At 44.7% G+C, this 27,405-nt stretch overlaps 1 protein-coding gene across 4 annotated transcripts in view; it reads left to right on the forward strand.

The window, feature by feature from the left end:
- The window catches only part of STON2 (stonin 2), a 129,606-nt gene that overhangs the window by 36,020 nt on the left and 66,181 nt on the right, over positions 1–27,405 (forward strand). For 3 of the 4 annotated variants that reach the window (XM_084891462.1, XM_084891460.1, XM_084891461.1), the window contains exons 3-4: positions 1,155–1,433; positions 16,699–16,896. In XM_084891462.1, the coding sequence (XP_084747588.1) occupies positions 1,155–1,433; positions 16,699–16,896 (477 nt within the window). Of the gene's footprint in view, positions 1–1,154; positions 1,434–12,291; positions 12,308–16,698; positions 16,897–27,405 lie in introns of those variants that run through there. The other variant, XM_084891463.1, reaches the window with a different exon arrangement.

Genomic DNA, 27,405 nt, shown 5'->3' on the forward strand with positions numbered 1-27,405 from the left:
ATTTAAAATTACATATGTGGTTCATTTATTTAATTATTTGACCATGCTAATCTAAAGGCTTTATTAGTTTGTTTGCTAGTTTGAGTTTTTAAAAAGTTTTTATACAGTGCCTGGCTGGTTTTGCTTAGTGGTTAACCACCGACCCGTGAACCAGGAGGTCACGTTTTAATACCTGGTCAGGGCATGTGTGTGTGTGTGTGTGTGGGTTGGGGTAGGGGAGGAATGTAGGAGGCAGCCAGTCAATGATTCTCTCTCATCATGGATGTTTCTATCTCTCCCTCTTCCTTCCTCTCTAAAATCAATAAAAAAATATTTTTAAAAAGTTTTCACACAGTAAAATGGACCACTTTTTACGAGCAGTTGATGAATTTTTCATGTATAGATTTGTGTAACCACCACCACAACCAGAATATAGTTCTTTAAAAAAAACACACAAAAACACAATTATTTGAAGGCAGTTAAATGTTTCAGGACCAATAAAGTGAAACAAATCGAGGGGAAGAGCCTCTGCCACGTTTAGCTATCATTGGTGCAGGGTTTGCACCTGGAAGCCTGCAGGTGTGTAGTTAGGACTGCAAGGAGTTTGAGGTTTAAATTGAAATGTCTTTGGTCCAGGCAGAAGCTCTCCAGTCTAGCCATACTCTCTAGCAGTCCCTATTGCCTTTTTGCTTTTCTCCTTCGACTCAGTTATATTTCTTGCTTGGCCTCTGTGGGCATTTTTATTCGTGACCCTCAAGAATTGGTATAGATCAGGGGTCTTCAAACTACGGCCCGCGGGCCACATGCAGCCCCCAGGGGAGTCTGATCCTGCCCGCCAGGTTTTTTGGGCAGTGAGCGCAGCCAAGGTGTTACAGTAGGAATTAGTAGTTCATATAGTCCGGCCCTCCAGCTCTCTGAGGGACCGTGATCTGGCCCCCACTTTAAAAAGTTTGAGGACCCCTGGTATAGATGCTGAGATAAGAGCAGTGAGCAAGACTACCCCAATCGCAGCCTGGTCATGCTGAGGTTATAGTTTTAAAAACATTGCTAGGAAAGCACTCCTTTGGCATAGAGGCCGATGGGCATGACTGTTTAGTCCTGTGATCACCCCTTGCCCAGCCTTTGTTTTTCCACCCTCCCCACGTGAATGATGTGCCATCTGGTGTCTGTTTCAGGGGCCACCGAAGAGCACCTTGCGGGCCGGTCATCATCCTCAGACCAGTCCGAGAGCTCCTCCGGGGAGAACCATGTGGCGGATGGAGGCTCTCAGGACCTCTCCCACTCGGAGCAGGATGACTCCTCCGAGAAGATGGGCCTCATCTCTGAAGCGGCCTCTCCTCCCGGGAGCCCTGCACAGCCCCCGCCTGACCTGGCCTCGGCCATCAGCAGCTGGGTTCAATTTGAAGATGACACGCCCTGGACCAGCACTTCACCGCCTCCTCCTAAAGAAGCAGGTGGGACAGGTGGGAGGCCAGGGAGGGATCCGGCTCAGGTCCGTGCTCCTCGGGGATGCTTCTCCATGAGAATGTAGAAGGCTGCCATGTCTACTTGACCTGCTCCCAAGCCGGAAGCACTGGCCACAGAGGGGAGAGCAGGCAGAGGTCTCATCGGGCTTAATTCTACAAACCCTTTTTGTGTTTTCTTTTAAATATATTTTTTATTGATTTCAGAGAGGAAGGGAGAGTGAGAGAGATTTAGAAACACCAACGACGAGAGAAAAATCATTGAGCGGCTGCCTCCCATATGGCCTACACTGGGGATCAAGCCTGCAGCCTGGGCATGTGCCCTGCTCGGGAATCAAACTGTCACCTCCTAGTTCATAGGTTAATGGCTCAACCACTGAGCCTTACCGGCTGGGCTGCAAACCGTTTTTGTCAGCATCAGCGTATGGAAGCATTTCTGTGTTCTGGGCCATTTCCAGCCTTACACCCTTGTCCCTGGCTGTTGGTCTATCTGGGAGGTATGCATATTTCTTTATCTGTTAGGGATTAGAATTGCATTTACTCTGCACCTAAATTGTAAACTCCTTAAGCGTAGAAATGAATGTCTCTGAGTGTGGACCACCAACCATTTCTAATAGAATCACCAGTTAAATATGGATATGTTTGTGTCCCAAACCTCTTGAATCCAAATCTTCAAGGGGGGCACTCTCTTTAGTGCTAAGTACCTGATTTTGTGGGATTTCAATGGCTGGACGCTAAACTGGCGAGGTTGGCGAAGCCAGAGGAGTTGCTAGTCCTCACCTAGTAACCTGGCTGCACGGGTGACTGGATAACCTTGGTAACAAATGACTACCAACCTAGTGGCTTAAACAGCACAGGGTTATTATTTTACAGTTCTGTGGCTCAGAAGACCAGCCTGGACGCCACTGGGTTAAAACCCAGCTGTTGTGTCAGGCCAGCATTCCTTTCAGGAGGCGCTGAGGCAGAATGGGTTTCCTTGCACTTTCCAGCTGCTAGCAGCCACCCACATTCCTTGACATGTGCCCCAGGCTCTGTCTCTGGAGCTAGCAGTGCTGCATCTCTGTGCCCGTGTTCTGTGCACCCTCTCTCCAAGTGACTCCTGCCTCTCTGCATTTTAAAGACCCTTGTGGTTACCTTGGCTGCCCCTTCCCCCCCAATCATCATGGACAACTTCCCCATCTCAGAGTTCCGTTTGCTGTAGAAGGTGTCCTACTCACAGGTTCTGGGTATTAGGTGTGGGCATCGTTTGTAGGGGACATTATTTTGTCTGCCACAGAGAAGAGCAAAAAGGCAAGGCTGATAAGTTTTTCTGTTGGTAAGTTCAATGTTTTGCTCGTTTCAATTTTTAAAAAACAACTCCTTTGTTTTCCAGACATGCCTTTCACACCAGTAGAAACAATTTTAGGAAAAGATGAAACATAATTCTACTATGCAATAAACACTTCCACTTTGACATACCGATTTGCCCATTAATGGATGCGTTTTCCTATTTAAGCGTCAGATTTCTCTTGTTGGTGAGAAAGCCTCTACCCTCAAAGCAGCAAGGATGAAATGACAGGTCCAGACAGGCTTCCCCGTCTAGCTGCAGGGAGGCAGTAACCTTTTCTAACACCTGACACTGGCGAGACAAGGGGCTGATGAAGCACTTGTAAATGTGGCGAAAGTTCCTGAGTGCTGGGCAGTGAATCAATACACACGATGTTTCTTATTTTTAGTAAGATAACGTCTACTGGGTGCTTACTCTCCCAGGCACTACGCTCAAAGCTCTGTACTCCTTACCACAATCACATGGGAAAGGTATTAATATTATATTCATATTACACATGAGGAGACTGATAGATAAGATAGTGGTTTTGGAAGTTGCCCAAGGCTTTGTGGGAAGTGTTAGAAGAAAGCTTCCGACACAGGCAGGCAGGCAGGCCCCAGGATCTCAGAAAAGCCTCGGCATGTTCAGTGGTACACTTTGTGGATCTGCCTGCCCAGCTGTAGTTTCCTCTGCTCCCTCATTCCTGGGAGGCTGGGAGATGAGGGAGGATGGGGTGGTATTTCTCCACTCATTTGCCCTAAAAAGGTCATTGATTATATTCATGGCATTCAGATTCTTTCACATCTTGTTCATTCATATCTGGTCTTTAGCCTTAACTATTGCTCAGAACTAATTATATGACAGATGAGTCAATTTGCTTCAATTCTTCACCACTTATTTTTGATATCCATAACTATGTTGCCCCCATTTGACTGAGGATCCTAGCCTGTTAACGGATAATGTTATGAGTAGTGTCAAAAGCTTATGGCCCTTGCCGAAACCAGTTTGGTTCAGTGGATAGAGTGTCGGCCTGCGGACTGAAAGGTCCCAGGTTTGATTCCGTTCAAGGGCATGTACCTTGGTTGCGGGCACATCCCCAGTAGGGGGTGTGCAGGAGGCAGCTGATCGATGTTTCTCTCTCAGCAATGTTTCTAGCTCTTTATCTCTCTTACTTCCTCTCTGTAAAAAATCAATAAAATATATTAAAAATAATAATAATAAAAGCTTATGGCCCTGGCTGGGTGCTCAAATGATTGAAGTGTGTTCCATGCATCAAAAATGTTGTGAGTTCGATTCCCAGTCAGGGCACATACCTGGTTGTGGGTTCAATCCCTGGTCAGGGCGAGTACAGGAGGCAACTAATTGATGTTTCTGTCTCTATCTCTCTCTTCTTTTCTCTCTTTCTAAAATAAAAAACAAACAAACAAGCATACCCTCAAGTGAAGATTAAAAAACAAAACAAAAACCTTATCCTTAAAGGCAGCAGTTCTCAAAGTGTGGTCTATAGATCCAGGTGGATTCTAAAGACCTTTTCAGGTGGTCTATGGAGTCAGAGTGATTTTTATAATAACTCTAAGATGTTATTTACCTTTTTCACTGTATTGGCATTGGCACTGATGGTACAAAATTAATGGTGAATAAAACTTCTGGCACTGTGTACTTACTTAAAAAAGTCAATCTCACTTAATATTCTTTTTTTTTTTTTAATTTATTATTTTTTTTTAATAAGTTTTTATTTTTCATATTATTACAAATGTTCCTTCCCCCCCCCCCCCACCATTGCTCTCCTCCACCAGGTTCCCACCCCACCCTCTGCCCTTTCCCCTCTCCCCATTGTCCTCATCCATAGGTGCACAGTTTATGTTCAGTCTCTTCCCACGCCCCCCTCTCCCCTTTTCCCCAAGAATCGTCAGTTCACTCCCCTTCCATACCTCTGATTCTATTATATTCAACAGTTAATATTGTTCATCAGATTTTTTTAATTTCCTTGGTTTTTAGATTCACTTGTTGATAATTACGTATTTGTTGTTCATTATTTTTATCTTTGTTTACTTTCTCTTCTGAAAGAACCCCCTTCAGCAATTCATATAATTCTGGTTTGGTGGTGATGAACTCCTTTAGCTTTTTTTTATTAGTGAAGCTCTTTATCTGGCCTTCGATTCTGAGTGATAGCTTTGCTGGGTAGCTTATTTTTGGCTGTAGGTTCTTGCTATTCATCACCTTGAATATTTCTTGCCATTCCCTTCTGGCCTGCATGGTTTCTGTTGAGAAGTCAGCTGACAATCGTATAGGTGCTCCTTTATAAGTTACTACCTTCTTTGCTCTTGCTTCTTTTAATATTCTCTCTTTATCTTTTGCTCTTGGAATTTTAATAATGATGTGTCTCGGTGTGGTCCTCTTTGGATTCCTTTTGTTTGGAGTTCTGTGCACTTCCTGGACTTGTAAGTCAAATTCTTTCACCAGGTGGGGGAAGTTTTCTGTCACTATTTCTTTCAGTATGTTTTTGATATCTTGCTCTCTCTCATCTTCTGGAACCCCCATAATTCTGATGTTGGTTCGCTTGAAGTTGTCCCAGAGGTTTCTTACATTATCTTCAATTTTTTGGATTCTCTTGCCTTCTAGCTTCTGTGGAGGAGTGTCTTCTGGCTCTTTATGTTCCAAATCTTTGACTTGATTCTTGCGATCTTCCCTTTTGTTTTTAGGACTCTGTAAAATATGTTTTATTTCAGACAATGTATTCTTTATTTCTTGTTGATCCCTTATCATTTCTTGATGATCTCTTTTCATATCCTCATAGGTCTTATCCATCTTTTCTAGGAAATTCTTGAAAAACCTTATAAGCGTAGATTTGAACTCTATATCCAGACGCTTTTTGTCCTCCATTTCTTTCGTTTGTGATCTATTTTGTTGTCGCATTTCGCAGTTACAGATGGGACGGGGTTTCAGGGTGGAGCCTGCAGCTTTGGCTTCCGTCAGCCCCGCCCTATGCGGGTCCTTCAGTGCTCACTGCCGGCGCCTCTGAGAGAAAGGTGCCCTCGATTTTCGCCTGCTGCCGAACAGTCTATGCTCTCCCACAATGAGCCCGGTATTGGGGTTCAGTTCAGTTGGAAGTGGAGTTGGAGGTGGCATTCACAGCAGTCTGGAGCCCCAGTCTCCTTCCCGTCAGGGCAATCCCGCGGCACAGCCGACCGTCCCTTCTCTGGGGGCAGTGTGTGCGCCTCCGGGACCTCCTTTCTCCGCTACCCCGGGGTTCCGACTTACAGCCCAGCTCCCTATGGCTGAGCCTGAGTCCCCGGGGTCTGGCCCAGAACTGGGGTTCAGAGCAGTTGGGGGCCCAGTACAGTCGGAGTTTTATCTCCTTTCCGCTAGGGAACGCCCGCCAGGCACTCGGCCTCCCTCCTCTCGGGCTCCGTCCTCTTCGCGTGCGCCGCGTGTCTCCGTACCTTAGGCTTTAACAGCTCCTCCGTGCTTCCTTCTGGTTTTCTCCTTGCTTCTTGTTGTAGGATTTCCAGTCAGTCGACTTTCCTGTAGTTCTGGGTAATGTCCATTTTATATTTTAGTTGTATTTTATTAAAATTGTTGTGTGCGGCTGCGGCTAGTTGCCTACCCGAGCAGCCATCTTCTCACTTAATATTCTTGATGAAGTAGTACAAATTCTTAATTTTACTAAATCATGATTCTTAAGTATATCTCTTTAATATTATCTGTGACAGTTTGGGAAATATGCATACAATACTTCTTCCCCATATTAAAGTATAATGGTTGTCTTAAAGAAAAATGATTACCTAGAAAAATAATTGTTTAAAATTTTTTCAATTAAAGAAATAAATTTAAAAAGGTAAAATGTTTGTAAATGTTTATAAACATTTTTAGAAAATATATTTTATTGATTTTTTATAGAGAGGAAGGGAGAGAGATAGAGAGCTAGAAACGTCGATGAGAAAGAAATATCGACCCCCTACTGGGGATGTGCCCACAACCAATGTACATGCCCTTGACCGGAATCAAACCTGGGACCCTTCAGTCCGCAGACCAACGCTCTGCCACTGAGCCAAACCGGTTTCAGCCTATAAACATTTTAAAATGTTTATAATGAAAACTAGAGGCCTAGTGCACAAAATTAGTGCATGTGGGGTGGGGGGAGGTGTCTCTCAGCCTGGTCTGCACCCTCTCCAATCTGGGAACCCTCAGAAGATATCTGACTGCTGCTTTAGGCCTGCCCTCACCTGCCAGCCTGATCACCCCCAACTGCTCTCCCCTACTGGCCTGATCACCCCCTAACTGCTTGACCCCCAGCTGTCCTGATTGCCCCTAACTGCCTCTGCCTCGGCCCCTGCCACCGTGGCTTTGTCCGGAAATAAGCCGTCCGTCTGGAAGATGTCCGGTTGACCCTGTCTAATTAGCATATTACCCTTTTATTAATATAGATAATGCAAAAAAAGTGCTTGAAAAATATTAATATTTTAAAAACAGATCCCCCAACACTTGCATGACTGCACACATATCTAATCCTAATCCCAGCACTAGTTGTAATAAGATATGTTTTGTATGTCTCCCTTCATTTACTTGTAATTCTCCCCAGAACTCTTATTCAATTTTGCCCCAGATCAGTAGTTTCCACCTGGAAAAATCTGGGGGTGAGGGGGCAGCTTATATAGAACGAATGACTGGTGTTTTTTAGACTAATCTGACAATATAGAAACAAACTATCAGTTTCTCATTTACCTATTCTAAAAATGCTTCTCTTAGCTTATGATTTTACATCAATCAGATCCTGGATCTATATTGGGCTAAGCGTCAGTATATCAAGTAAAAATTTTGTTGGTATGGATAACACATGAATGAATTAGAACTGAGCAAGATATTTGATCTGTTGTATTTAAACATGCAGAAATTGAACCTGTGGCGAATGGTGGAATGTGTAGGTGTGTCTCCATGCATATCAGGTAGTGAAGTTCAGGCAGAAAAAAGGGCTCCATGGGAAGTGTTTTGGCTTCAGCCATTTTCCCAGTCACCTAAGTATCACTAGAACAAACAGACTTTTTTTCTATAAGATAGTTGCAATTTCCATTTCATTCCTCATGTCCCATTTGCCTGTATTAAATGCCTAGCATTTCTGATAAATCAGAGGTCTCTGTGTCCGGAGAAAGGGAAAATGTATGCATTGGATCCATCTTATGCAGCTTCTCTGTGAATATCCTTATATGAGAAGATTATGATCTTGGCCTACGAGAAATAGGTGGGAGGACCAAAAAAGAGAATCAATGAGAACAATAGCACTGTTCCTAGTCTGGATTTCCAGAAGCAGAAAGTGGAGCCTTACTTAGCCCAGCTGTTACATGCCTTAACATCTGGCTTGCAAAGAGAAGTTAGGAAAGAAAGAACACACGTACACACACACACACACACACACACACACACACACGCACGGCAGGTGAAGAAATGTTTTTCTGGGATGCTTCCTCTTTTCCCCCAGTTCCCATGCCTTCACTCCTCCCAGTTTTTTCGGACAGATGAAGTGTACACACACACAAAGAATTTTTCATCCTTTAAGCTATGCCACCTAAGAATAAAGCCTGGGGAGCATTGGATTTCAGCCTGGAATGGGAATGTACTATTGGCCCTAATTAAAATGCAAGGAGGCTGTAGGCATGGTGGAGTTAGGGACAAAAAGACTGTCATCAGTGTTAAATCTCTTATTTTTGTGCCATTTAAATACCAGAAGCTGAGCTGGGAGCTTAAGGAAGCCAGGGAGTTGCTAGTTCCCACCCTGGTGACCTGGCTCCTTAGTTTATTGTTCACTGAAGCATACCAAGGTCGATTGTATAACCTGGAACTACAGCTGGTGGGGAAAAACAACTCCAGAAACGCTTACAGCCATCAAGGGAACAAGTTTCTTTTGGATTTCAACTAGGGCAGGATTTGCAGTGAATCAAGTGCCATTGTGGTTGGTCTGGGGAAAAAGAGATACAGATCTCCCTTAGGAAAAAAAATATTGATAAGTGACAAAGCCTTTATAACCATATGTATAGGAAAGGCAACTAGCATCAACTCCTTGGACCTGAGGATAATAGGGTGAGAGAGTACATAAAATCATGCCCCTTGAATCTTCTGTAGACATTATTTCCTCCCTTTCCTGAAATTTGGTGTAGGCCAACTTTGGGATTCATATCTCTTTGGCTTAAGAAGACCACTTTGGCTCAGACTATGTTGATAAATATTATCTTTTGAAGGATTTTTTTTATTAGAGTTTTAAGTGTCAAATACTTAAGACTGAAATTAGCCACTAGAAGACTGTTCACATCTCCTGTGTGAAGATGCCATATGAGCAATCTGCATTACATGGTGAAAAATATAAATTTAACTGAAAACTCATTTGCTGAATCCTGAACTAAATGCATAGCTATTATGTTAAACCCGGGCAGAATGAAGGTGTTTTGAAGAGTGAGCTTCTGGTGAATCTATTCAAGTAAAAATGGAATCTTTATATTGTTCTCTAAAAAAATTTTTTTCAAATGAACTTCAACTCGGATAGTCTTTTATTCACATCGGGGCCTTAACTATAGTGTTTCTGAGTTTTCCTAGTTGTGAAAAGTTTTCTTAGCTTAGTATTTTGCCTTCTCTGGCTTTAAAATTCCATTGTGTACCAGGAAGACTGTAGTGGTCATTCTTTACAAAGATTCTCTCAGAGCAAAGACTGATTTTATGTGGTTTTTTTTTTGCATTATATAAGTTGTGTGTGTGTGTGTGTGTGTGTGTGTGTGTGTGTGCACGCTTAGACTATGTTTGCAAATGCATGCAGACAAATTGACTGGAAGAGCAAAGTTCATCCTCAAAATTAAAAAAAAAAATTAAGGCGTTATTATCAGCATGAGGCTTCCTGTTCACTTGTCACGCTTTGCACTGACCTTCCTCTGCGGACATGGCCATTTGGTAGCAAGGCCAAGGCTGAATTGGACCCATTATGCAGATCCTGCAGGATATGCATAGTTACAAACATAAAAAAAAACACAAAACTTTTATTTTCGGAACATTTGTCCCTCAGCCCAAGCCATACACTTGTATTCCCTTGTGCTTCAAATGTCTTCCCCAAAGACTTGGGCTAAGGCCTTCCCATTGTGTCTGGGGAAGCTCATTATCTGGGACCAGAGAAAGAGCCACTTGTTTGGGGCGGCCAGGGATGATGTCAGCCATTCAAGAGGGAGGCAAGGGGACAGCTGAGAGACTTAATCCCGGGGAAGTCTAGCCCAGCCCAGCGGGTAAGTTCTATTATGTTTTTCATTCTGCCACTGGGGGCGAGTGGTGGGTGGGGGTGGCATAAGATCCCAGACCCTTGGTGACTGTAGCTGTGGCCCACTGCATGCATATGTATATCCCTTCCCCACAGAGGAGGTCTTTTTTTCCTTTAATACCTTGAATTGTTCTTCTCCACTTTTTAATATAATTTGTGACCTTTCCGGAACCCATCTCAGACAGGGATGTCCTTGGGAATGAGTGTGGACAGAGCCCTTCTTCCTCAGGACCCTCTCTTCTGGGATCCAGGCTGCTCTTGCTGCTCCCAGCAAGCTCTTTTCTGTTCTTGCTGTTCCCTGTATTCCTTAGAGCTCTTCCACATTTTCACTCAGAGCTCTGCTCAAGCATCTCCTCCCAGCTTTTCCCCGCTTTAAATGTGTACACCCATGTCTCTACCCAAAACTAGGTTGTATATTTGTTTCTTTGGTTATTGTCTCTCTTCCCCAGTAGAGGGAAGGGACTTTATCTGCCTCATTCACACTCTGTCCCAGACTATGGTGCATGGAACTTAGTAGGCACTCACTTAGCATTTGTTGAATTAATGAATGAAAAGTGAAAGATGTACTATATGAAACCTGCTATGGAATGACTAAGTGACTTCTGTTTACGGGGCCAATGCACTTTTAGGTTGAAGGACAGCTTTCTCAATAAAGTGAATTTTTTTTTTAAACAAAAGAGGTAAAGAAAGGAGGCCAGTCTCTTCCTCATCATGCCATTTCTTATCAGCTAACTAAACTATTATCATCAGTTTTTTATTTTCCATTGTTATATACACAATGCATATACATACATACATATACATAAACATGCCACATGTACACAGAGGCATAGCATATACACATAAAATAACATACCTATACATATACATATACATACATATGTACATATATGCAGAGTGGGGCAAAGCAGGTTTACAGTTGTTTGTTTGGAAAAATAATATAATAATTCATAAATAATGATAGAATAAACTATTTCTCAAACTCACAACTGTAAACCTACTTTTGCCCCATCCTGTATGTGTACAAACACACTCATACTTTTCCTGGGGGCTGCCTTAAAAAACACACTTAAAACTGCCCATTATGTTTTTTGTTGGATTTGAAGGTACCATCATGTCATGGGGGAAAAGGGGCCTCTCAATGATGAGTTTTTACAGCTACCTGAAAGGGATCTTGAAATATTTCACTAGAACGTCAATATTATCCTTTTTCGGAGACTGTGCTAGCTCACCCAGGTGGGCCTTGTGGCTTGTCTGACCCCCTGTGTGGGACACAACACAGTACACTAGGCAAGCACGCATTCATTACCTAGCTCATTCATGCAACAAATATTTAGGTGCTGGGAAAGCAGTTATGAGAAAGTTGGCCACAGTCCCTGCTCTCTTCAAGCTGAGGCTGCCGCATGGTTAGGCAATCTGTTACCAGTGAAGCCTTGTGGGGTGAGAGGAGTCCCTCCGAGCCAGTCCTGGGACAGCTGCTCCTCGTTGCCAGTAGTGAAATCGCAGGTGAGCCACACAGAAAGACTGTGGTTTGATCTGCTTTGGATTCATGGAAAGGCATGTTTATAGTGTTAGAAATATATAGCTCAAGGGAGTAGACATCGAAGTGTACATAAAGGACATGACATCAAAATGCATGTATTAAAAATGTTCATCTACCCAGGACCCCAAAGGAGAAAGAGAAAGAGAAGTAGTAATGTATTTGCTGTGTTGGTGAAGCTGACAACTTGTACATTTATTATTCATTCAACCAATGGTGCCGTAAGCCCCCACTGTGAGCCAGTCACTGTTCAAGTTACTGGGGATATGAGGAATATGCCTGCCCCGTGGAGCATGTGTTCGGTTGGGGGAGCCATTCCAGAAACACGATACAGGAGTAGACAATGTCAGTGTGTTAGGGAATGTGGGACGTGGGAAGGAGACAAAAAATGAGGCCCAAACGGGGGCTGCGTGAGGGACTGTGTGAAATTTTACAGGAGGCCAGGGAGTGTCTCTCTGTGCTGCAGCTTTTGAGTGAAGGCTTTAGAGAAGTGAAGGAGCAACCTTGCAGAAATTGGGGAAGGAGCCTTCCAGGCGGAAGAAGCTGCAAGTGAGGAAGGAACTAACTACAAGTGACCAGTCTCTGAGGGACACCGTGTTCCTGGGGTGTGACTGCAGTGGAGGCAATGGGAGGTGGGGGGTGTGCCGGGGGGAAGGAGGGGCGGGGGAGAAGAGGAGGAGACAGGCAGGGTCCTGGGACACAGACCACACACCTCCTCAGAGGGCACGGTAAGGACTTGCACTCTTACTGTGGGTGAGATGGGGAACCAGTGGAGGGTTTGGAGCACTTCAGTTGGAACAGATAATTCTATTCAGACTGTGGCTGAGGCCCTAACCTGTTTGGCTCAGTGGATAGAGTGTTGGCTCAGACTGAAGGGTTCCAGGTTCCATTATGGCCAAGGGCATGCACCTTGGTTCTGGACTCGATCCCCAGAAGGGGGCATGCAGGAGGCAGCTGATGGATGTTTCTAACTCTCTATCCTTCTCCCTTCCTCTCTGTAAAATCAATGAAATATATTTTTTAAAAAAGAAAAGAAAAGAAAAGAAAGGTGTGGCTGAGGACAAGTGAAGAAGCAGAAAGACCAGACGGGAGGCATTTGCAAATGAGCCGGGCAGGAGAGGGTGGTGGCTGGCACCAGGCTGGTAGCTGGGAGATGGTGGGAAGGCATAGGATTTCAGATGTGTTTTGGAGGTGGAACTGGTGGCAGTTGTGATGGACCGAATGTGAGAAAACTTAGGGAGGCCTGGAAGGTTTCCATCTGAGAACCTGAAAGGATGAAGGAGCTGGTGTGCAGGGGATCGCAGGAATGTAGTTTTGGACACAAAGTTCGATCCAAATGGAGAGTTCAAGGATTTTGTCTGGAAATGGTAATAACTACTGAGCTCTGTTTGAGAACTGCTTTTGTGCTGAGCACTTCTCCAGGTTTTTTGTTATTATTAACTTAATCCTCCTATGAGGTACCTACTATTTTTAGCCCCATTTTACAGGTTAACAGGCAGAAGAACAGACGGATTAAGTAACTTGCCCCAGGCTATAGGGCCAGATTCAAGATCCTTGTACTTAAGGTACCCCATAGGAGAGGGAGAGGCAGATTTCTATGTTTCATCCCTTTTTTTCTTGCCGGATGGATGGGGCCGGGAAGCACTGGGATGAGGGCAACATGTTGCTACCAAAGGCCCACCCCAGAGAGAAGAGTTCAGGCTCAGCACTTCAACTCTTTTGTTGCCTGAGGGTATTCAGTCCAGAACCTAAATAGAAGGATTCATCCAAGATTGCTAAGTGGATAATTAACGTTCATTAGTCCAAATGAGAACAGGCTGTGAGATGGAGGGACTGCGCCTCTCCCAGCTGCATTACTCTGTGTTTCTCTTTCAAGGGAAATATTACCATGTTATCTAAGAAATGTAAAGACCTAATGTGAAAATGTAAATAATCGGAATAGCTTTCTTTCTAAGTCATTGGAGTCTTTTGATATGTAGTTTTAATAAACCTTAACTATTTTAAGAAACATATTTTCAATGTATGTACAATTTTTATTTTTTTAATAAAAGGAATCTATTTTAAATGTATATTAAATTATAAAGAACAATAGTTCAACCCAATACCCAGTTTAATAAATAGAACGTTGTCGTCACCCTCTTCCCTCCCTCCGCATCACCACTTTTCTGTTCTGGGTTTTTCATTAATAATCGCATTACTTCAGATTTCTAACAGTTATACTAGCTGCACATGTATTAAGAATGATATAATTGAATTTCACCTGTTTTTAAACTTTATATAAATGGAATACTACTGTATGTATTATTTCATGGCTTGCTTTTTTTAACACAACATTCTGGGAGATTTTTCCATGTTTTTACCTGTAATGATAGTTCCCTTGGTTTTCATTGCTGTGATTCCATTTTATTAATATCCCACAGTTCATCTTTCTGTTCTATTATTGGTGGATATTTGAGTTGTTTCTACTTTTCTGGGAATTAAGAATGCTCTTCTTTGAGCATTCCTTTTGTATGTTTTTTTTTTTTTTTTTTTCTGGAAAGAGTCTAAACATAAACCCTGGTGAACATGTGTAAGTAGTTCTCTTGTATAAAAAAGTTGGAGGGGCCCTAGCCAGTTTGGTTCAGTGGATAGAGTTTTGGCCTGGGATTTGATTCCAGTCAAGGGCACATACCTTGGTTGCAGGCTTCTCCCTGACCTGGGCCCTGGTCAGGGCTCGTGCAGGAGGCAAGCAATCCATATGTTTCCCTCACATTGATATTTCTCTCTTTTTTCCCCTCACTCTCCCTAAGGGGAAAAAAATACCTTTGGGTAAGGATTAACAACAGCAATAATAAAAAGTTGGAGGGAAATTACTGTGCTGTAGGATATGTTTATTTTTAATTTTATCAGATAACACCAATTTATCTCCATTAGCCATCCTATATAATAAAAGACTAATATGCACATTGCCCCCTCGAAAGTTCAATCAAGAGACTAGGAGTTTGATCGATTGCTATGTTGTGCGCTGACCACCAGGGGATGGTGTGGAACATGGTAGGTGACCAACAGCAGCAGTAGGGTGCTGAGGGATCGAGGGAAGGAGGGGATGGGGAGGCCGGGAGGTAGGGAATCATATGGGCCCTGATCGCTGGCCAGGCCTAGGGACCCCACCTGTGCACGAATTTCATGCACCAGGCTTCTAGTATATATAAAAGAGGCTTCAGCCTCACTTGCTCTCTTACACTTGGAATTGTCATTTCTATTTTTGTCACGGGGAGGTAAGGAGATAGAAAAGGGAGATAAGGAGAATGGTATTTCATGTGGTTTTAATTTGCATTTCTTAGATTACTAATGAGGTTGAGCATCTATTTTTTTCCATTTGGATTTTTTCATAAAATGCCTATTCAGGTATATTCTTGTTGGGGCTTCTCCCTTTTTTCTTGCTGATTTCTAGGAGTTTCTTGTGGATTTAATGAATGGCAGATATTATCTCCTACCCTGTGGGTGGTCTTTTCACTTTCTTTATGGTGCCTTTTTTAGTTCTGGTTATTAATCCTCACCCATTTTTTCCACTCACTTTTTTTATTTTTATTTTTATAGAGAGTGGGAGGAAGAGATAGAAGAAGAGGAGAGGAAGAGAGGGGGATGGGGGGGGAGAAAGAGAGAGAGAGAGAGAGAGAGAGACATCAGTTGCCTCTCAAACGTGCTCTGACCCTTTGGTGCACAGGATGATGCTCCAACCAACTGAGCCGCCTGGCCTGTGCTTATAGAGTTTTGCTGTCTACTAGTGGAGTTGTTTGGTTACCCTGCTTGTGATACCTTGGGATTTCTAATCTGACAAGTAAAATTTTTAATAAATTCCTAGCCAACATTTTCCCAAATATTGCCACTGCAAACGTGGGAAGATTTAATATTTAAACCCCTGAACAAAGGAGTTCTCGCGGCTCTGTCTCTTGCTGCTCGCACCTGACTCCTGGCTGACGGGGCTCTCATGCTCTGTCTTTGCCCACGTGGCCCCCAGCCATGCAGACTGCACACAATAGACAGATGGACTGAATCTAACCTAATGCTACATCGAACCCCTCACTCCCATGGAATGGAAACTCTGGACACCAGTCCTATTTTAGCTCCACTAACGCCCCAGCTCCACCTTTTTCAGGACTGGGTTAAGGAAGGGCATGGGACTTTACCAACCCGAGGAATGTAAGTCCCCTTCCTGAGATTGAGAAATTCGATTAAGTCGAAATAATTGAAGACCCAAACGCCTAAGAAAAATAATGGATAGGGCTTTCTTAAGGCAAAAGTAAGCCTTTCACTAAAGTTATATTCTGGGGTGTGACTGCCCACCATGACCTGCCCCTTTTCCCCATCTCCCAACCAACCCCTGCCCCACCCCAGGCCTTTTTCACACTATTGCCTGTGTCCTTGGGTTATGCATATATGGTCTTAGAAAACTTAACTTCTAAAAAAGAGACTTTCTGAAGTGATTTTTTAAAGGCTGAATTTGGTGCTCAGAGCTAAGGAGATAAAGCCAAGCCCTGTGCGTTTCCCCCTTGGAGACATTTTTCATTGTATTGCATGTCAGCAGCCCCAGTACATGTCCAATTGCACATATAACGATGTGCAGCATCGCCAGTTACAGTCCAACCAAGGCGTGCAGAGGCTTATCGCATTCACATGCAAATATATGTATACTCCATAGCCACTCTTATCCTTTGACCCGATGTAGACCTAATTTTGCAGTTTAGGTTAGTGAGTTATCTTGAACTTGTTGGCCTGCCACTAAAAATGGACAAAATGTAAGGATAAGGGTGAAACTGTAAGACTCCTGTAGTTTGGGTTAGAACAAAGCTGAAATCTAAACTTCTAAATAAAAGTAGACCCTAAAGTCACTCATATTCTTTAGTAAGATTTTGTGTTTTGTTTTGAGGGTCATGAGACCTCAGTCGTATCATTTTTGACACTGACTCACGGTGGTGTCTCAGTTGCTGTGTAGTATCATGAGTGGTACTGCCTACATACTTCCTTGCCTTGTGCAGCTGTTGAGATTTCATAGGGTCTGAGCAACATCGAAGTAAGATAAGCTCTGAAGGAAAACAATAGTTAAAGTGTATGCTTTTGGTTTGTGGTCTGCCCCCAGGCCTACCATTGACCTTGCCCTGCTGGACATGCCCTTCCTTCAACTCGCTGGGGAGATGCCCTCTGACCTCCGAGAGCAGCTGGACCATGCACTCTGAAGACACCAGTAGTCCTAGTTGCGGCCCCTCATACACAGACCTGCAGTTCATCAGTGCGGAGGAGCAGATGAGTGGCAGGGCATCTAGGGCCGACTCTACAGGTAAGACGGAGCACCAAGCCACAGGGCTTTGCCAATCACTCTCCCTGACCTGTAGCCCTTCTTCAAATCTCTGTAGCCAGCTTTGTTTGTAGAATAAGGTCAAGGTTAACATCCAGTCAAAATACTAGATTCCTGAGTGATTCAAAATTGGGTTATTAGAAAAGAAAACATATACAGATTGGCTGGTTGGTTAGAAGATGATCAATATTGGGAAACCATTTGACATATATTATTATTATTATTATTATTATTATTATTATTATTATTATTATTTTATTGTTTGAAGTATTACATATGTCTTCCCCCCCCCACCATTGACCTCTACCAGGTTGCTCTGACTCCCCCCCCTGTCTGTGTCCATTGGTTATGCTTATATACATGCATATAAGTCCTTTGGTTGAACTCTTACCCCCACCCCCCAGCCTTCCCTCTGAGGTTTGATGGTCTGTTCCATGCTTCTCTGTCTCTATTTTTGTTCATCAGTTTATATTGTTCCACAAATGAGTGAGATCATGTGATATTTATCTTTCTCTGTGTGACTTATTTTGCTTAGCATAATGCTCTCCAGGTCCATCCATGCTGTTGTGAATGGTAAGAGTTCTTTCTTTTTTACAGCAGCATAATATTTCATTGTGTAGCTGTACCACAGTTTTTTAATCCACTCATCTTCTGATGGGCACTTAGGCCGTTTCCAAATCTTAGCTATGGCGAATTGAGCGGCTATGAACATAAAGTGCATCTGTCCTTCTGATTGGTGTTTCTGATTTCTTGGGATATAGTCCTAGAAGTGGGATCTGGGTCAAATGGGTTTCATTTTTAATTTTTGAGGAAACTCCAAACTATTGTCCACAGTGGCTGCACCAGTCTGCATTCCCAGCAGCAGCACACGAGGGTTCTTTTTCTCCACATCCTCTCCAGCCCTTGCTGTTTGTTGATTTGTTGATGATAGCCATCTTTTGAGACAGCATGAATGGACCTGGGAATTATCAAGTCGATTCAATGAGTTTGGCATTACAATGGTACTGAAACCAAAGAAACAAGGTCCTGCTTCCTCTTAGCTCCAGCACCTGGGTGAGGCTTTGGGAGACACAGACACATGCCAGCAGGAACTGGATTGTCTGGCATCAGGGCAGGAACTCAGGGTGGCTTTCTCCCAGATGCAGGAGCTCACAGGGATCATAGTTCCTATCCCGGGACCTCCCCGGTCACAAGGCTGACTTGACAGTATGTCTTAATGTGTTATTTTCCTGACGGTTTGGTACAAGTGTTGTTCTTTGTCAATTTCGCTTCTCCTTGGATAACAACTATTGGTAATATTCACAAAATTGAATCTTGCATCCTACCCACCCAAGCATATTCCCTCTTCAGCAAAAGGGAGGTAGATTTAAGCAGAGAAAAAGTAAATGTTGCGTGAAGTGGAATGAGTATCAGGATTCAGCCACTGTATCTAGACTACAAATCATTTTGCAGTTATGTTTATTCTGTTGGGCCTGAGTTGAGCTATATACATTAGCATGCAGATCCTGAGGTCTCATTGATTACATTTCCAGTAGGTGTAGGATGGAATGCCGGCTGGCTTCAACGGTGGTATTATGGCCCATCGGCAAGTACCATACTGCATATTAGGGTTAGGACGGCATTGGAAACATGTGATGTGTTCTTGGTGTTTTGGTTGTTGGGACCAAGAGATTGTTTTCCTTTGAAAGGGATGGAGTTACTGGTAGTTTCTCTGTGGATGAAATTACCCAGTGTGTCCAATAATGTTTTTTCTTCTCAAATCTTTAGAAATTTGTCTCTGAATCATTTTTCAAACTTGGGCAACATTTACCCTCATGCTGTGTACTATTGAGGGTTCTATAAAGACAAAGGGTTCAAACATACCCGGCTGACATGGCTCAGTGGTTGAGCATTGACCTTTGAACTAGGAGATCATGGTTTGATTCCCAGTGAGGGCACATGCCAGAGTTGTGGACTTGATCCCCAGTGTGGGGTGTTCAGGAGGCAGCTGATTAGTGATTTTTTCTCATTAATGTTTCTATCTCTCTATCCCTTCCTTGCTGAATCAACACACACACACACACATACACACACACACACACAGAGTATATATACTAATAAAAGCCTAAGTGGTCCTTGTGCCCTTGTGCAATGCCCTTACATCATCACAAGATGGCCAGCACAAGATGGCTGGCAGGGGAGGGCAGTTGTGGGGGACCAGACCGGCAAGGGAGGGCAGTTAAGGTGACCAGGCTGGCAGGGGAGGGCAGTTGGGGGTGAGATCAGGCCAGCAGGGGGGGGGGGCAGCTGGGGGCATCCAGACCTGCAAGGGAGGGCAGTTGGGGGCCATCAGGTTGGCAGGGGAGGGCAGTTGGGGGCAATTGGGCCAGCAGGGGAGCAGTTAGGCATCAATCAGGCCAGCAAGGAAGCAGTTAGGGGGCGATCAGGCTGGCAAGAAGAAGTGGTTAGGGGCAGTCAGGCAGGCAGGCAGGTGAGTGATTAGGAGCCAGCACTCCTGGATTGTGAGAGGAATGTCCAACTGTGGGATCAGGCCTAAACTGGTAGTTGGACATCCCCCAAGGGGTTCCAGATTGGAGAGAGTGCAGGCTGGGCTGAGGGACATACACCCTGCTCCCCACCATGCATGAATTTCATGCACCAGGCCTCTAGAGGGTGTGTGTGTGTGTGTGTGTGTGTGTGTGTGTGTGTGTGTGTGTAAGGGTTCAAATAGAATTTAGTTTGGTATTTGATAAATTTGCAAAGAATTCTAGTTTAACACAGTCTCTCTCTCTTTTCATAAGCTACAGTTCTTTCTAGCATTTTGTTTTCACAGACATTCCCTCAGTTCTGCTTGATCCCCATGGCTGTCGATCAGGTCAGTGTCTGATGATCCTGTCAGCGGCTGAAATATGCCTCCCCGCCCTCATCTCCGCCGTGGGGAGCATTTCCTGGTGGCAGGGCACTATCAGGGGCTGAGGCTGTGCTTCTCCTCCTCGCTTCTCCATGCTCCTAACCTCCTTGCCAAGCCTTCCTGCAGAGGACGCAGATGATGTATTGGTTCACGGACTCTGGAGTGATCATCAAGGATGCAGTTTCTTCCCTCACCTGCCCCAGGGATCTCATTAGGCTGGAGAGGTGGAGAATGGGCTCCTCGCTGCAGGGAAAGTCAGCATGTCTGTTCAGGCTCTTTTTTCAGTGGCCTCTCTACTTAGGTGAAAATTACTTTAATACCTGAGGTTCCAGGAATGAAATCAGAGCCCTATTTTATTATTACTGGACATTATTACTCTGTCTCCCAAGCTTTAATGGTCTCCAGTTATTTTAAGTATCTGTTCTGACAGGGTTACAATGGGCACCGAGAAAGCCTCCGCCCTGTTGTTTCAGTCAAGGTCCTGGGAGGAAGCAGATGGAGCCCTCGGAAGGGTTTATCTGATAAGAGTGTAATGACAGGCTGAAACCGCTTTGGCTCAGTGGGTAGAGCATTGGCCGGCGGACTGAAAGGTCCCGGGTTCGATTCCGGTCAAGGGCATGTACCTTGGTTGCGGGCACATCCCCATTAGGGAGGGTGTGCAGGAGGCAGCTGATCGATGATTCTCTCTCATCAATGTTTCTAACTCTCTATCCCTCTCTCTTTCTCTCTGTAAGAAATCAATAAAATATATTTTTAAAATAATAGTGTAATGACAGGACTGCTTATAGAGGCAGCAAGAGTTAGAATCATGGAAGAGGGTCTGCCCCACAGGGTCCCGAAACTCAAACACTTATCAAACAGCAAAGTTAACTTGGATATGCAGGCTGTTGTTAAAAGTGTTGGGAAACAAGAAAAAAAAATTTTTTGACAACCTTCCCTGGATTTACAAAGCCAGCCTTACTTTGTCTCAGGCTCTGTTATACCTCTGGCTGTAAAAGGGACAGAGCCACTGTCAGAGACTTGGCGAGCTGGGGAGAGCGGGGAATCAATACCCAGATTTAGCTAGAAGCCGAAGGGCCAGCAGACCTGGTGAGGCAGCCCACAGAGGTCAGCCCCCAGGCCACAGAGCAGGTGACAACAAGTATCAGTGGGTTTGGGGTCATGGGTGGTGGTGAGCAAATAGAGAATTGGCAACACTCTAATCCCCATCAGCAACTAAATGGCCCGGAGGCTGGGGTCACTCCACAGCCACAGATGCAAAACCAGGACTAGAGAGTGATGCATGATGCTCTCAGTTCTCTCCCATGGCTACAGGGAGGCTGGAGGTATGGCAGGGGCAGCCAGGACTCTTTGTGGACTGTCTGTGCAGGGTGTGTGCTATCTCTGGCTTTTACAACAATCCTGCAAGGCAGGTATCCTTCTCTCCATTTCCTAGGTGATTCTGAGTCTTTGGAAGCTAAGAAACTGGTCTAAGAGAATGTGACTAAGAAACAGACAAACCTGGATTTCAATCCAAGTTCCAAAGCCTTTTTCAGTGGTTCCCAAATCTGGTGGTGTCCCCAGAATTATTATGGGTATCAATTTGCTGTGTTACCTTTCAGACCTTCATATATATATATATATATATATATATATATATATATATATATATATATATACTTGTTGATGCCATGGGGTTATTTTTAACCTAAATAGGATCAAAGGGATTTTAAAAAGATGAGTAGCAGGAAAGCTGGAGGAAGAAGCTGATGTTTCCTTATCAGATATGAGTGTTTACAGATAACTGCTGTGTGCCCACAGTACTGTGTTATGTAAACAAGTTTCTAGGCACTGCTTTGTGGAAAGAAATACCCAATTCTTTAGTAAGGCGTGGGTGCAGGTGGGCCCAGGTGCTGAGGAGCGCCCCCATCTGCTTCTGATGGAGCATCATCCTTTGTATCTCACCTGCACCTGTTCTCCAGGCCCGGAGGTGGCCAGCGGTGTCTCCGGGGCCCTGGGAAAGGGAGAGGTCCTAAGGTGGGTGACCCGGAGAGCCCACCCCCAGGCGGAGTGGACAGTCGATGCTGCCGCAGCGGTGGGAACCCGATGAGGCTGTCTTCCTGAACACCCTGACCTGTGTGTCCAGGGTGGAGCCCTGACTTTGAAAAGATCCCATTTCCCTCAAAGATCCCAGGATAGAAAGTGGGTAAGGACAAACAAGGTTTAGGAGAATGACCATGTGCTTCGAAACCTCTGGCATTTATTCACCTGCCCAGCGGTGGGGAATTTATAAATGCTGTCAGTAGGACAGACAGTTGAGCTACTGAGAGCTTCAGAGGAATCCGGCACCAGGTCTGTGGCAGTGGCTCTGAGAGTCTGTCCTTTGAGGCTGGATGGCTCCTCCAGGGTAAGCTGCACCCCCACGAGGCTATGGAGCAGATCTCATCTGTCTGTCTCCTTCGGGCAGTGCTCTCCCCAGAGCTGATTCCTCATCTGTGAAATGGGGCTGAGCATCCCTGTCCAGGTAGGGCGACGTGTGCGCAGGTGCTCCGCTCAATGCTGAGTGCTGTAGGACTGAAAGAAAATCCCCAACTGAATAGCTCTGGGCCTCATCTCCCTGTGACATGGGACAGGATGATAGTTACTGCCTACCCCGTTCTTGTCCCAAAGAGCACTGTCACCGACACGCGTGGTGGGATGGGGTCTCAGAAGGGCTTTGCAGCTCTCAGCAGTGAGCCACAGGTCCATGCAGAGGCCTGGGGGGACTTCCGTGTGATTGGTTTCTGTGCTAACAGCTTGGGGGCCTTTGGGAGAACTGCCTTAGGGAGACTTGTCATTTAATCTGTCCCCCCCCCCCCGCCCCCCGCCCCGCCCCCGCCGCCCCCTCTCCCCATGCCTTGGGGGTGGAAGTTGGGGGTGAAGAGTTGCTCCCTCAGCCAGGTGTCCTGGCTTTCTCTGGTAGCAATGTGTGAGGAAGCCACCTGGCAGGAGCTCCGTGCTTCACCTCCTGTGTGGAGAGGGGTTACGGAGGCCCCGCCCAGCCTGTTTACCTCGGCCCATGGCTCTGAGCTGTTGCTCCTCCTGGGGCGCAGGGAGCCACAGCCTCCTTCCTGTCATGGAGGCAGGAATTCTGCCGGCAGTTGGCAGCCCCACAGGGACACCCAGATCCCAGCATAATTGTGGAGGGCAAGACTCTGTGATCAGCCCCGCTTTTTTCTCATTTCTCACCAAGGAGATAATTAGGAGGAGGCAGGCAAACAAATCCCCTTGCCTTGGCTAAGCCACAGGTGTGGGCCAGAGCTGGGAGCAGTGCTGATATTTGCTCTGGGGTTCAGCTCCCCAGAGCCAATGGCAGGAGGACTGGGAACAGGCAAGATTTCTAATGATACTTGCTTCATCTTTCACCCCTATCTCCCAGGGTCCCCTTTCCCTAGCTGATAGGCCCGCCCTGCCATACTGACAGCTGAGCAGCTCTGTGATGCTGCTAGTTTAGCACGCGTGGGTAAACAGCAAGAGGATGGAGGGAACAAAGATAAGCCTCTGCCTCTGAAGCATTGCAACCAGGAAAGAGAGCGCACAGAAATGTTTGCAGTAGCTCAAGCAGCTGTTAAGTGGTGGGCTTCCTTCCATTTGGGTTTTTTTCAAGCATAAGAAAAGTGGAGATTTACGTGTGGGATGGGAATGCTCAGGCTGTATGCATTAGTGAGGAATGACAAGGCTGGTGAAGCACACAGCAGGTGTGTAATAATGTCTGGTGAACGGATCCATGAATGAACGCAGTGAAGGTGCAGGCGATGAGTCATCTGCATCGCAGACATCTGTGTCTCACTGGGTTAAGAGTCCAGCATCCCTCCCGAGTGTGTCCCATGGAGCAGCCCAAGAAAAGCCCGGATGCTGGGGGCCAGTGCATTAGGTCATACTGTGTCCCCTCTGTTGGAGATTCATAGCATCTAACAGCTTATTAAGGACTTTGAAAAGTCCTGAAATTATATGTATCTACCGTATGTATGTATATGTAGAGTTTATACATATATGTGTATACATATATTTATATACATATATTTATACGTGTATATATGTACTAATGTAAATTTAGTCTTTCTTTAACCCATACTTCCTATCTGGTCACCTGGTACAGAAACCCAAACACACATCAATTGGCCAAATTGACTTGGAAGTGCAGGCCATTGCTAAAGTGTTGGGAAACCAGAAAAATATATTTTGCCAAACTTTCCTGGATGTACAAAGCTAGCCTTACTTTGTCTCAGGCTCTCTTGTACCTCTGGGCCTTTACTTATTTATTTATTTATTTATTTATTTATTTATTTATTTCTAGATTCAGCAGACCTAAGACTACATTTCCCAAACTTTCTTTGAATCTACACCCTCAGGGTCTTAAAAACAAATATAGACCAGATGTTCTTGATTTGTTTTCATTTAATTGATCACAGTGGAATTCTGCCAGAGCAGGAGGACATCCCCAGAGATTTTGGACTCATTCTTTCCCTCAGAAACAAGTGTTTATGCTGGGTAGAAAGACATGGGCTTGAGAACCCAATTTTTTCAAGAAGAACTTTTTAGATTCTCAGAAGGTTTCTCTGTCATTCATCATTGGGGAAGGGTGACAATATGAGAGCATCACCCAGGCTGCATGCCTCCTTACAAGGTGTAGCACGTGTCTCTGCTGTCCTAGTGTAATCCTACTGCAGCTGGAAGAGCGTCAGACAGACTCCGGGGCCCAAATTCTCAATAAACAGCAATTAGCGTGTTTTTTTGTGTTTTTTTTTTTTTTTTTTTTTTTTTTTTTTAATTAAGCCTCACCTGAGGATATGTTTCCATTGATTTCTAGACAGTGGAAGGGGGAAGGGAGAAAAACATCAATGTGAGAGAGACACATCGATTGGTTGCCTTCTGCACATGCTCCGACCAGGGCTGGGGATCAAACCTACAACCCCTGTATGTACCTTTGACTGGGAATCGAACCCAAGACCCTTTGGTACACAGACGTTCTAACCACTGACCCATGCTGGCCAGCGCAAGGCACTTTTGTATTTTATGATTATTTTTAACTTTGAGTATATTTTGCTTGAGAGACAACAATAAGTTAACTTATTTAAAAAAAAAATTCTTTCTCCCAGCTATAATCCTGAGTAGGTTCTCTCCTGAGTTTTACTCTAGGTTGTGGTCCCTGTGCCATCTGCTCAACCTTTGAGAGGGATGTTCTTTGCATGGAGGTCATCTCCTCATCAAACTCAGCGCCTCCAGGGCAACAGTGGGGTTTTCCAGTTTGCATCGTCCCTACACTCTGGTCTCCAGCACCATGCCTGGGCCCGAGGAGGTGTCCAATGAGCATTTTTAGTTGTATTTCCTCTTTTGATCACATTATATCAGTATTATGCCCTTGCCTAACATCTTAGAAAAAAAAAAAGAAAAGCTTGCCTCAAAATACCTTAATCCCAAGGACTCCAGTCTAGAAAGAGAGTTGAGAAAAATAGAAAAGAGTTCCTTTGGTCATAATTTTTAATTATTCTGCTGACTGTTTTTAATGTAGGTCATCAAATTCCTCTGTGAAGGATGGGTTTTCCCACTTTAAGTAGCTTCCCGGGTGAGTTATCCAACATCACTGCTTTCAGTGAGATTAGGAATTGCTCACTGAAGCTCTCGTGCAAACCATTCAAGACCCAGCAAACTCAGGCTTCAGAAAGAACTCTGAGCTGTGCCTTTTTCTCGGTAAAAGATGTTACTCTGACTCAACAAAGTATCAGCTGACAGAGGTGCCCAAACCATAGTGGCTGTCAGAGTCCCCTCCCAAGTATTTATTGTCATTAGTCCTGAAACCTCTGGAAATAGATGTTTTCTTACTTGGTTTAGGATCAAGTGATTGGCTTGGAGTCACAGACTTTGAAAGTTAGAAGAAATGTAAGAGATTATTTAGCAGGATTTCTCCATTTTCCAGGTGAGGAAGCCGAGGCCTAGAGACTTTTACCCACAGGCTGAGAACCGCTAGCAGGGTCGCCTAAGACCATTGAAAAACACAGATATTTGTTTACATCACGATTCACAACAGTAGCAAAATTACAGTTATGAAGTAGCAATGAAAACTATTTTATGGTCGTGGGTCACCACAACATGAGGAACTGTATTAAAGGGTCATGGCATTAGAAAGGTTGAGAACCACTGGCTTAGAGCTTTAAAAAGCTCCACGTTAATGTTCAAGTGTATCATGTTTGTTTCCAGGGAGAGTGAGTTCACACAGGCCCTTGGGTCAGATGAGGAGATAGGTCACACAGCTGTAAAAGGCAGCTGCCTGGTAGAATTCACATCTGCCAAGGGTCTCAAGGACAAGTTCATGTTACCACCTTGGGGTTCATCTGGAAACACAAATCAGTGCTCTATGCGGGTTGCAAACACCAATGAGATGTCAGCCCTTTCCAGTGGTAGCACCAAGGGTGCTCCACAGCCTCTTTCTCGGTGAAATGGACACCTGACTCTTCCTTGGTCTCATGTGGAGTGCTGTGTGTATCAGTTTACTAGAGCTGCCTTAGCAAAGAACCATGGAGTGGGTTAAGTGACAGAAATTTATTTCCTCACAGTCCTAAAGACTGGAATTCCTAGATCAAGGTACATGAGCAAATTGGTTTCTTCGGAGGCCTCTCTCCTGCTTCTTCACCAGATCCTCTTGCCTTTGTGCGTCTCTGTGTCGTCATCGCTTCCTCTGATGACAGTCATACTGGGTTGGGGCCATCCTAATGACCTCATTTTAACTTCACTGCCTCTCTAAAGACCCTGTCTCCAAATATAGTCACATACAGAGGCACTTGGGGTGAAGACGCAACATGTACATTTTGAGGATACACAATTCAGCCCATAATACTAGACAAACACCACTTACTAGTAAAGCCCCTTTGTTCCCTGCACAGAATGGCCTCACTGACACTAAAGCATCTGTGTCATCTTTCTGGAGGCATCATGAGCGTGCCACTTGGTGTAGAGACTGGGTCTAGGGTCTGACACTCCATGTTCAGCCTGCTTCCCACAGCTAGCGTCAGGAGAAAGGAGTCGTTCATGCTTGATAAATCCCTCAGTCAGCCTGTTCACCTGCTTATTTGCACAGTGGCCTGCTGACTCGCCAAGGGCCTGCTTTATCCTGCCCGACTCACGGGCTTACATGACAGTTCAAAAGTCACAAGAGAAGAAATGAGGAAAAAAGTTTATTAATCCCCATAATCAGCTGTGCAGATTAAACAATTATGCATATTACTAGTGCATAAACTCCACTAGCTTAGTGGAGTTTAAAGGAATTAGAGTGTGTTGGTTGGAGAGTTGGGAATTTGCATGCAAGGATTGTGGAAAGACATTTCTAGAGGTCATTCTGGCCATCAGTGCCAGTTTAAATGTCACACGCTTAGACTGCTGCCTTATCCTCAGGAAATAATTAGACACATGCCTGAACGTGCAATGCATCACTGTTTGTATTAGCTAAAGCAAACAAACAAAACCAAAATGTCCAACCAAATAGCAATTAAAATGGAATGCTATGCAGCCACGGCAAGTGCTCCCGTTAGATTGTGAACTGAAGAAAGGAAGGTTGCAGAATAATATGTATAATAGTTTTGTTATAT

This window comes from Pipistrellus hanaki (genome assembly GCF_964339955.1).
Source record: "Pipistrellus hanaki genome assembly, chromosome: 1".
Lineage (NCBI taxonomy): Eukaryota > Metazoa > Chordata > Mammalia > Chiroptera > Vespertilionidae > Pipistrellus > Pipistrellus hanaki.